The sequence below is a fragment of the Monodon monoceros genome, unplaced genomic scaffold (genome assembly GCF_005190385.1).
Source record: "Monodon monoceros isolate NGI ecotype Baffin Bay Population unplaced genomic scaffold, NGI_Narwhal_1 Super_Scaffold_18, whole genome shotgun sequence".
Taxonomy (NCBI): Eukaryota; Metazoa; Chordata; class Mammalia; order Artiodactyla; family Monodontidae; genus Monodon; species Monodon monoceros.
The window spans coordinates 98,329,959-98,342,352 of NW_021703774.1; the positions used below are offsets into that span (position 1 = coordinate 98,329,959).

At 35.8% G+C, this 12,394-nt stretch overlaps 1 protein-coding gene across 1 annotated transcript in view; it reads right to left on the reverse strand.

Annotated features, from left to right (window-relative positions):
- The window catches only part of ABCD3 (ATP binding cassette subfamily D member 3), an 81,850-nt gene that overhangs the window by 19,402 nt on the left and 50,054 nt on the right, over positions 1-12,394 (reverse strand). Inside the window, exons 10-16 of the mRNA XM_029229259.1 lie at positions 10,934-11,003; positions 8,596-8,665; positions 8,414-8,511; positions 8,210-8,301; positions 6,537-6,628; positions 6,382-6,445; positions 6,190-6,253 (exon numbers count right to left, since the gene is read on the reverse strand). Of these exons, the coding sequence (XP_029085092.1) occupies positions 6,190-6,253; positions 6,382-6,445; positions 6,537-6,628; positions 8,210-8,301; positions 8,414-8,511; positions 8,596-8,665; positions 10,934-11,003 (550 nt within the window). The remainder of the gene's footprint in view (positions 1-6,189; positions 6,254-6,381; positions 6,446-6,536; positions 6,629-8,209; positions 8,302-8,413; positions 8,512-8,595; positions 8,666-10,933; positions 11,004-12,394) is intronic.

Here is a 12,394-nt window from a genome sequence, read left to right on the forward strand (position 1 = left end):
AATTACCATATGACCCAGCAATCCCACTACTGGGCAGATAGCCAGAGAAAACCATAATTCAAAAAGACACATGCACCACAATGCTCACTGCAGCACTATTTACAATAGTAAGGTCATGGAAGCAACCTAAATGCCCATGAACAGGCGAATGGATAAAGAAGCTGTGGTACATATATACAATGGAATATTACTCAGCCAGAAAAAGGAACGAAATTGGGTCATTTGTCGAGACGTGGATGGACCTGGAGACTGTCATACAGAGTGAAGTAAGTCAGAAAGAGAAAAACAAGTATCGTATATTAATGCATATATGTGGAATCTAGAAAAATGGTGCAGATGAACTGGTTTGCATGGCAGAAATAGAGACACAGATGAAGAGAACAAACGTATGGACACCAAGGTGAGGGAAACGGAGGTGGGGGGCAGGGGTGGGGGGCAGGGTGGTGGTGGTATGAAATGGGAGATTGGGATTGACATATATACACTAATATGTATAAAAGAGATAACTAATAAGAACCTGCTGTATAAAAATAAAATAAAATTTAAAATAAATAAACAAACAAACAATATATCAGAGATATTCTTTCAGGTCAGTATATTCAGATTCTCCCCATTCCTCTCTTAATGCCTGCAGTGTATTCCATAGTAAGGATGTATCATAACGTATTTAAATACTCTCCTTTTGTTAAATATTTAGGTCATCTGCATTTTGCTTGCTCTTTTAATAATACTGCAATGAAGCTCTGAGAGTGCAAACTGATGCACTGGTGAGAAATACTTCTACAGATCAGATTCTTAGAAATTATGTATTGTATCAAAGTACATATGTATTATAAATATTTGTAAGTGCCACCAAATTGCTCTGCAACAACGTAAAGTTAAATGAAAAATGTCAACAGTGGTTGATTTCTAAGCTTATGGTCTTATCTGAGTTAATCAACCTGGCGATGAATCAAAAAACCTGAGTCATAATTGTAGCTCACACAGCAATGTATCACAGCAGAAAAAGACAACAGAGAGATATGAGTTACCCTGGCTGTGGAACCTGCCTTTTTTAAACTGTTGAGCCTTAGGTTCCTATTTTTTAATTCAATGAATATGTATTGAATACTCAGTGTCTGGCTCTGTTCGAGGCAATGCAGCTACATTAGTGAGTAAAAGAGACCAAAGAAACCCAAAGAACAACAAAAAAACACAACAAAATCCTTACCCTTACCAGTACACATTCTAGTGGGAGAGATATACAATAAGGAACATGCATAATAAATAAGTAAATTAAACAGTATGTTAGAAAATAAGTGCTACAGGGAAAAAATAGATAAAGGTAAAAAAAAACTGTGGGGGGGGGGTGGGTTGCATTTTTAAGGTGGTCAGGCCAGGCCTCACTGAAAATGACAACTGGGCAAAGCTGTGAAAGAAAGAGTAAACCAGAAGTTTATCTGGAGGGACTGTTGCAGTCCCAACCCTACCCACAAAAAGTAGCTACAAAGGCTGAAGCAGGAATGTACCCGTCGTATTCAAAAACCAGAAAGGATTCTGCTGAAGAAGAATGAGCAGGAGGGAAGAGTAGTAGGAAATGAGCTCAGAGAGGTCAGAGGTGGTGGCAGGGTAACGGCAGGTAAACACTATAGGGTGCTGTAAGCCACTGAAAGAACTTTTTCTGATGGAATGCAGAGCCTTCTGCGTTATTCAAAATAGTCGAAAGTGGAAGCAACCCAAGTGGATAAATGAATAAACAAAATGTGGCATATACATACAATGGAATATTATTATTCAGCCTTAAAAGGAATGAAATTCTGCTACATGCCACAACGTGAATGAACCTGAAGACACGATGCTAAGTGAGATATGCCAGACACAAAAGGACAAATGTTATGATTCCATTCACATGAGGTACCCAGAATAGGCAAATTCAGTGAGACAGAAAGTAGAACAGAGGTTACCAGGGACTAAGGGGTGGGGAGAAACGAGTTACTGTTTAATGGGTACAGAGTTTCTCTTTGCTGTGATGAAAAAGTTCTGAAGATAGAGGTGATGGTTGCACAACACACTAAATGTACTTAATGCCACTGAACTGTATACTTCAAAATAGTTAAAATGGTAAATTTTATGTTGTATATTAGAGAATGAGCTATTCTGAATGACTTTTCCAGATATTTGTCTTTTTTTTCTGAGAAATTATTTTAAAGAGTTATTTTGATGGACTTCTTCTAAATACATATTTCTTTTTCCTATAAAATTGAATATAGTGAATATTCCTAGTAATACATTATACATAATAATTGTACTCTACTATAAAAGTGTTTCCCTAGGAGCACCTTCAAGTCCAGAGAATGATTAATTAAATGGTTCCCTAGCACTCTGATTTATTTAGGTAATGTTAGCCACATGTACTGCTCTCTGCACCTAACTGCTTACTGGGGCTTTCACTGATATCCAATACCCCTCCACATTACTTGGTGCAACATGCCGGGAAACCTCAAAACCAAGTTTGTAATGATGTGTATAAATAGTAACTAGAGTTACTGAAATCCTTAGGTACTCTTCTATGCACAAATGTCTGAGACTCAGCATTAACTTTTCTTTACTCCGTGGCTTTTGATAATGTTGGACAAAACTTCCAATTATGACATCAGCCATGGTAAGCCAGTGATAATTTTTCCAAATTAAAGATTTGTAAAAACGTGTATTTTTTTTTTCTGGGTTGAATTAAGACTAAAAGCCAAGGGTTCCTTTCACTGAAAACCAGTTATTAAGTTCTTAATAACACTCTATTTTTCAATTTTTTAAATATAAATTTATTTTATTTATTTATTTTTGGTTACGTTGGGTCTTCATTGCTGCGCACAGGCTTTCTTTGGTTGTGGTGAGCGGGGGCTACTCTTTGTTGCAGTGTGCTTCTCATTGTGGTGGCTTCTCTTGTTGCAGAGCATGGGCTCTAGGGACAGGCTTCAGTAGCTGTGGAGCACGGGCTTAGCTGCTCCACGGCATGTGGGATCTTCCTGGACCAGGGCTGGAACCAGTGTCCCCTGCACTGGCAGGTGGATTCTTAACCACTGAACCACAAGGGAAGTCCCAACAACACTCTATTATTGAGGATCCTGGATTGCTTTACTGGGGCAACGAATGCTTTGAACCACCATATCATTACCAATAAAAGTATTCCCCCAGAAATATCACTTCTTGATAAATCCTACTTCCTATGAATTTACTATAATAAAACATCAAAATATTCTACACATAAATATGATTTAAATAAAAGAGAGATTACATGAAAGTATGCTGTTTATGAAGATTTACTTAGGCTTCTTTAAACATTAAAATATGCTCGCTTACTGAAAAGGTAAAAATTTTAGTAAGTTACAAAGTACTATTTTAATGCCCACATTATAACCTACAAGTAGTTATTTCTTAGGGCTTCTCCAGTCTATATAAATATGCCATTGCTGAGGGAGTTTATAAAGGAATAAGATATAAAATCTCCTATCTCAAAGAAGCTTACATTATTTGATTATTAGGTAACCCAAAAGGCACACTGATCATAAAGTAGGACACATTAATTTGTGATGGCCAAGTCTCAGTTTTATCATGCCTCTTTGCAGGAGAAAGGAATCTTTATTTTCAAGTAAGCCAGATGGATAGAAAACAATCAGATGTTACAAAGAAGTGATGGATGTTTGTTGAATTAAAAAACAAAATAAAACAATGTTAAAAAATGATAGAAAGACAAAATAAATGAGAAAAAGCCAAGTCTAACTTAGAATACCCTAAGTCAGAAAGAGACAGAAGAGGAATTTATAACAGTGGACCAAAAGTACAGAAGTCAAAGAAACAGCTCCAAGTGGAGGAGAAAACAATACAAGAATCACAGAATAGACAACAGTGATATGGAACATGGTCACAGAGTAAAAAAACTTAAACAAGCAGGGGTGTAACTGATAACTAAAATAAAACTTTCCAAAATGAAACCAAAATAAGAGCAAAAAACTTAGGTCCTTTCTGAGACTAAAAGTGAAGTTATCAGTACTGGCCAGAAGTATACTAAAATTCAAACATAGACGCTTTAAAGGGAAGGGCGGCTTTGGACTAAGATGAAAGGGACAGCATTAGTGTGGTAACACTATGACAAAGTGAGCATATCACAGACCATAATCATGATCTATTTATTCCACGTGGCTGTACACACAGATCCCAAATCTCTCCTCACTAGGCTCAAACCATGTGTGCATCTGTATTGTTGGCGTATTCTATGTCTGTGTAAAGACACAAGTGAGGGAAAGTAGGAGAAAGGGCTACGAGGATTCTTCAATGGAGAAATCTCATGGCCCTTTTTACTCTTGGGTAGTGACAATAAAAGGGTTACTGGAAATCTATCAAAGATGGAGTTTTGAGCTGTTTTATTCCTGAAATCAAGCCCTGTAGGTGGCCACCTACTTTGCCAAGGGAGCAAAGCAGCACCTAGAGCTGTGGCTCTGACTGCAGCACCTGGAGCTAAATGAGAAAACACTTCTGTAATACTTGTGCCATTAAATATTTACCAAATATATTCACATTTTCTGTACTTCCCTTTTTGTTTCCTGGGTTTAAAATAAACATGACAATATATAACACTCATTGTTGAATAAGTCCAAAGTACTTTGCATAACCAACACTTTTCATTTTTACAGTTCCTTAAAAAGAAAGTGGAGACGTACATAATAAATATACATGACTAAGAGTAGAAAAACTGAAGACTTACCTATAATTATAACACTTTGAAAACAAATCCAGTAATTATACTCCTTATTTTATGAACTATCAGACAACATTCCTTCAATAACAGCAGTTGAAGAGAATCTCCATATACAACACAAATTACAGAGGACCATAAACATAAGCATGTAGAGAATTCTAGAGTTGTGCTGTCCAATACAATAGCCACTAGTCACATGGCTATTTAAGGTCAAATTCATTAAAATTAAGTAAAATCTAAAATTCAGTTCCTCAACTGTACTAGCCGTATTTCAAGAATACAATATCCACATGTGGCTACTATACTGGACAATGCAGATATAGAACATTTCCATCATGGCAGAAAGTGCTATTGGACAGTGTTATTCTAGAGTAACGGTATCTGGAACTGGAGAGACAGCCCACATGATAGCCATCTGTTACTAATCTCCAAGATTTTCAGATGTGAACTATTCGTAAAGTCACAATAGACACATAACCTAAATAGTAACCCTTAGGTCTGCAAGAGTCTTATAAAATCATACAATAACAATAATTCTCATCTTTTGCTTTTTCTTTTTCATTTGGCCTGCCATATTCCCATTTGGTTAACAGGCTATATTGATCAGCACCACAATTCACTTGGCTCGAGATGTTATGTGTCTTGGGTGAGTGGCAATCTGCAGCGCTATTGTGCTGCTCTTCCACTGTTTTCATCAGTAATATGAAAGTCTGTGTTTTGTTTTTATAGGTACAGATCCTCCTATACCATCAAAATACTACCAAATGGTAAATTATTTTAATTTAAAGAGACTAATGTTATATTTGCATGTTTAAATATTCATCTTACATCGGAGATTCCAATTATCTATATCTTCTATGGCTTTCTTCAGATGGACTTTATTTGCAAAAGATTTTTGATAGTAGTATTTGAAACTTTAAAGTCCTGTCAAATAAGAAAAATAAATTTCTATTTCAAAGACTTACTTTTTATTTTTTTCTTCCAGTTTTATTGAGATATCATTGACATGCAACACTGTCTAAGTTTAAGGTGTACAGCATAATGATTTGACTTCCATACACCATGAAATGATTATCACAGTAAGTTTAGTGAACATCCATCATCTCATACAGATACAAAATTAGAGAAATAGAAAAAGAATTTGTGTGTGTGATGAGAACTCCTAGGGTTTACTCTCTTAACAACTTTTCTATATGACATACAGCAGTGTTTTTATATTGGTCATGTTGTACATTACATCCCTGGTACTTATTTATCTTATAACTGGAAATGTACAGTACCTTATGACTACCTTAATCGAAGGCAGCCCTCCTTTATAAAGACTTACTTTTTAAAGCAATTTTGTGGGTTCAGAAACTAAGTGAAGCCTTAAAATTATGTTAAATATTCAGACAACAGTTCTTCATTTCACATTTTGAAGATGATTTAAGCTTTTATATAACCATGTAAAAACTTACTTCAAAATTAAGGTCTCGAATCAAGATATCTCCATTTGGCGTTGCTAAAGGAACATGATCAAATCTATAGAGGAAATTAATAAAAAGAGAATAATTTTACATTAAACACTAAGCAGATGTAGCTGAAAGAGAAAGGCTACTGTGTAGTTTAACAGATATTTATGGTGCTAAAGAACCCTTTTCTGTACGTACTTTATAATGTTATCTGCATTGATGATTTCTCCAACACCAGGTATCAAGGGAATGCCTTGTGCTCCTTCAATACATTAAATGGAAAAATCAGTATTAAAGCATCATGGCATGTCAGCAAAAACTTATAATATGTGACCTAGTGCATTCATATTTACCTTTTTCCTGTTGTGAGACCATGGTGCGTTCATATTTGCCCTGATTTAAATCCTTTAGTACTTGCATTAATTCTGTAATCCGAGCAGTAAAGCTGAAGGAAAAGAGAAGTCATAATCAAAACTCCAAAGGCTATATATTTAATTTTTATTATTTATTTGAATATAATTGACATAACATTAAGTTCATATTTTTTACTTTATACAAATCTAACTGAAGTTTCTAAACTTATCATTTACTTTAAATGAGATAACTTAAAAGACATCTCATCAACATAAAGTATTAGTACACGTTTTATTATTATGCTTCAATAGGAGAGCAGGAACACGCGGCTAAGAAAAGAGGTCTCATAGGGTCCCACCTCAACAGATACTTCATTAATAGGCAAATCAAGAAGGTTCTCTGCCACTAGAATTTTAAGGAATTTTCTAGTAAATACTATAAAAGGACTAATGCTAGTGCATTCCTTAGGTCTAGGAAGCATGGACCCTGAGTTCCTGCTGGAGCGAGTTATAAAGCCTTGGATAAAGTTGGTTTTTCTCTCTGAGGACATCATTTATTTTAAGTATGCCAAATGCACACTACTTCCCTGCAAACATGGAAGAATTTGGAGGATTCCTCTCTTTCTTCCTCTGAAGAGGGAAAAAAGATGGAAGTGTTCTTAATATTAGAGAGAAATCACTGTGGTGATAGAAATCAAAACTAATGACAAGAAGTTGGGGAGGAGAAGAATGATATGATGGTCGAAGAGAAAGCACTCTAACCAGAGAAGCAAACAGGATCATTCTGTGAATAACAAGCAGAAACTTCCTAAAGGAACAGAAGCATCCCATATGCTAGGAGCTGTAAAGGCATGAGAAAGTTATTAACAAGTAGGGAGAATGTCAGCATTCTCAAGAGAGAGACTCCTCATAGTAGTTTATAACTTCTTATAACTATCTTGCCGTGAAGACCTTAACTGCCAAAGGAGTAGAGAAGAAGGAACAGAGGAAACAGGCAGACTAATCACAGGCCTGGGAAAGATCCAAAGACATCTAATTTCTTCAGATGACCTGAAACTTACGGTGCTTTTTTTTAACATTATAGTTTTTTTGACACCATACCAAGCCCTTTATATTAGACCCCGAAATTTTGAAATACTTAACTCCATTTGATGGTCTAAGAACAATTTTACTAGACACCCTGACCATATTTACAACTGGACCTACAGCTACCATAAGGTAACTTTTCACTTTTTTCATTAAAATCAACTTCATCCTTGTTTATCTTTTGCTGAGTTGCCAGGTATCAAAGACCTAAGGAAAAAGAAGTCTGGTAGGGGACAAAAAAGTTCAAACGAGAAAATTCTATTCACTAACTTAATTTTCTGTGAATCAAGGAAAGACTGCCCCAATTCGACATTTCCCAGCTTACTGAATACCAGTGTCCACAGAACAGACAGCTTGAGAACAACTAACCTAGTTTAAGGCTCCAAACAGCTATCTTAAGGAAACATGGAAAGTTCACTATCAAAGAAAAATCTTCCTAATTTTCTATCAAAACCAGCTTGCAAGAGCAAGAAATACGGGGCTTCACTGCCCCTTATCTCAAGCTCAACTGGGCACAATCATTAAGGATAACATATTTGAAAAAAATTATTCTCTGCAATTGCTCATTATTACTAATCTTAACTTACCCAGCCAATCTTGTCATTTCACGGCCAGCCAAAACTATTCGACCCAGAGCTTGAGACATTCGCAAAAGCATTCTTCCACTTTGATAGTAATCCTGACATAGAAATAAATATTAGTTTTCACTTACATCTCTAAGATTAAAACTAGCTTTTCTTTATTGTTATATTTAAAATTTCAATTGAGTACGACTACTACTACCACTTTACCTCCAGAAGTTCTGAATGTGAGCTTTTGAGATGTCGAGGATGAGACAAATCTAGGAAAGGACGACTGACAACTACGTAACCAACCACAGTGGCAAAATCTGAAACAAAACAGTTAAAAACATCAACAATACTTCACTTTTCCCACAAATTCCATTCCACTACCTCTTTTAAAGCATACTTACATTTGGCAATTATGCTATCAATGAAGCCCATAGAAAACCGAAACAAAATGAAATTATGTAGGTGCTCCACCTGGCAGAAAGCAAAAACAAAAAATATATATACTTTCTGTATATTAAAAAAATGAATCTATCATGAGGACAAAAGAAACTAAATAATTTTTGTATTCAACAAGTATTAACTGAGTGCCTATGATGTGTGATTACATTATACATCACATTTCATTGAGCGCAATGCTGATCACAGAACAGGTGCCAAACAAATACTTCATGAAACCATTTTTATGCAAACAGAATGGAAACTACTTAAAGAATATCATTGTGGTGTCCCTTGCATGTAACAGTACAATGATACTGTATTCATAATATTGTCAGATACATACTTGTTAAAACTGATCAATAATCAAAAGAAAAAGAACAGAAAGATGAGCTAATTTAGGTGAAACACCAGCTGTCTGGAAATAGCACTCAATGCTTTGCCTTAGTTGGAAACCTCTGGTCTGTGCTTTCTCTAAGAATTATATTACACTCAATTTGAACCAAGCGCTAATGATACTGCACAGCCCGAGTCTGCAGCTTTAATCTCAGCATGCATTATCTCAAAATTACAAGTCTAAAAATGTATTTTATTCTGCATTTTTAATGTTCTTGACTTTTCCGTCTATCATATTACTCAAGGTCCTGCATGATCCGGCACTGGTCTCTATCTTAAACCTCATCTGCTTCTACTTTGCTCTTTCTCACTGAGCTCCAGAAATATTGGTTCCTCAAACATGCTTCTGCCTTAAGGCTTTCCTCCTGCTGTTCCCTCTGCCAGGATTACTGTGTTCCTAGATATTTATATTCTGTGACTAACTCCCTTAATTCACATGGGTTTCTGATAAAATGCCACCTCTTTAAGAAAGACCTTCTTGCCATCCCCTACCTAAAATAGCTAGGCAACAGCCCCCATCATACTCCACCACTTTATTCCATTTTATTTTTGGTCACAAAATTCACTACAACCTGAAATCATATATTGTAAAAGATCCAGTTGTTTACTTGTTTATTGTCTCCCCCACTAAAGTGTGGATTTCCTGAGTACAGGGTAGCTTGCTCTTAATATCTTCTGTAAAAGAACAATGGCTGGAACATGTATTCAATGAATGACAGAGGTTACATACCAAGCTCAATGCTGGAGATACAACAATGAATAAAGCAGACAAGGTCCCTGAGCTCATGGAATTCACATACTCATGAAAGAGACAAACTAGTAAACAAACAAAATAATTATAAATCACAATGTATGCTTTTAAGGAAACAGATCATTAAAATGGGAAAATAACTGGTGGAGGCCATCAGAGAAGACAAGGCCTCAAAAAGGTGTTAACTTTTGGGCTGAAATCTAAAGGATAAGCATGGGCAAGCCATGTGAAGAGCAAACTAGTTAACAGCAGTCCCCTAGAACATTACCTTAAATGCATTTTATCAGTGAATACTATCAAAGTTCAGTCATGTTAAATATAAAAAAGGCAAAAATTCAATTTCTGAAATAATTTAAAATAACTTCTTTAACCTTTAAAAATCACCTCAAATATGTATTTAATTTCAAAAACTTCCACTAAAATGTAAGCTCCTTAAAGGGAGGATGTGGCCCATCACACACACCACTGCTATCACACTAATCACCTGGACAAGCACAGACACCTAGATGGTGCTCCGTATCTTTTGAATGAATAATCAATACAATTAATTAAATTCAAAACTTCCAAGCAGCAAGTAAATAAAAACCAAGGTATAGTTTTCATAAGAAACAACGTTTATATTCTAAATCAAGGGTCAGCAAGCTATGGCCCACAGTTCAAATCCAGCCTGTCACTTATTTTTGTAAATAAAGTTTTATTAGAACATAGCCACATCCATTCATTTACATATAGAATATGGCTACTCTTGAGTGGCAGAGTTGAACAGTTGCAGCAGAGACCATATGGCCTGAAAAGCCTTAACTATACATGTATTATCTTGCCCATTACAGAAAATGTTTGCTGAACTGTGCTCACAGTATTTCCATGAGTGCTACAGGAACAAATTCCTTCTGTAATAATTTATCACTAAATAAGACTCCTAAGTAACTGCTTTACAAGTACAGACAATTATTTTAATAAAACCTACCCATTTTTATAGTTGGGCAGCTTAATACATTGATTTGATAGTTTTTAGGAAAACACAGTATAAAAATTCTTCATAGTTAGTTATTTAAAAAATAAATATTTTAAAGATTAAAGGTATATGTATGTATCTTGGCAAAGGCCCCCAATTTTTTCTTCCATAAACACACGAGCCTCCATACATGTTATCTTACCAGTTTTCGGAAGACTGAGTGGATTGTCTGCTTTTCTCTTTTATTTCCATTGTAAAAGGCAATTTCTTCACTATTAAAGAAAATAATTTAGCAATTAATTTTAATGTTACCTAAGCCTGAAAAATAACTGAAATACCGTATTTAATGACTGAATATTTGTATATAACTGGACATTTTGTGACTATGAGCTTATTGGGTACATCTCAAGCCACTATCTGTACCTAGCTCAACTGATCAGAGCACAGGGATACGCACCTGACTGGATCACAGACTGCACTACCGACATATGTTGCATATGCCACATATAGCCTGGCTGGAAAAGATATGCTGGGTTAATTCTCAGAAATGTGAATAAAGAAGTAAGAAATATAATAAGAAATAAGAAGTAAGAAGGAAATTGCCATGACATATAGGAAGGCAGGACTAGGGCAGCCATTACTACAAACTGAGTACAGATCTAACCAGAAGGGAGAGGAGAAAACAACAGTTAGAAAAAAAATAAGGTAGTGATGCCATGACATGCAGCCTTTAAAAGACAGAAAAGCAAACTAAGTCCTGCCCGCCTCACAGTGCCAGCTCCCAGGAGGCCTAGCTGAACAGTTGTTCTTATTCTCGGAACCCCAGCATAGCCTCGCAACTCCTCTTTCTTTGAGCTGATTTGAATGGGTACACAGGGGCCACACGGATCTTAACTAGGAAAAAAGGGTCATTTTATGGATGAAGAAAGGTTAAATATAGTTAACTAAATTTGCAGAAGTCATGGAGCTGGCAGGTCAAATAGCTGAAATTATAACTCGTATCTGACACTAAAGTCTAGTTTTCCACTCTATTCAGTATAATGTAAACTCTCCCAGCAAAGTACCTCTTACAGCAGAGGAAAGTAAAGATTTACATAGGCATCTAGAAGGCACAGTTAAAACAGCTCTTAATAAACACACAATATTTCTTTAAAGTCTCTTTTTTCCCTTAAAAATTTATGTGAGTTTTATATTCTAGTCCAAAATGTACCTGTATTTTTTTCCATCATAAAAACAAGGTAGCCCCTACCTCAACCCATTCAAGTAAAATTAACTTTCCATAAACTTGCTTCGTGTTTGACCTGCCTTTCACAATTTCCCTTACACAATAATACAGGGCCCCAGGGTATCAGAATCCCAGTTAAACACAATTCTATACCTATAATTTGTTTTCTTACTTCCTTTTACCTCCTCTGCACATTTAAGTCAGTGGAGAAAGATGAGGTGATAATTCTACTTCTCCTGAACATTTTAGCCTAAACCTAAAACCTGAAAGAACAGAACATCCCAGAATACTGACAACTGCCTATCCAACATTTATTCTCTGCCATGTCCTCCTTCCTAAGAGAACCCCAATTTTCTTAAAGTTCTCTATCCTTTTCTATGCATCCAAATGGTTGAGGAATGGCCTCAACTCCATCCACAGGAGAAGAGTTCCCAATGG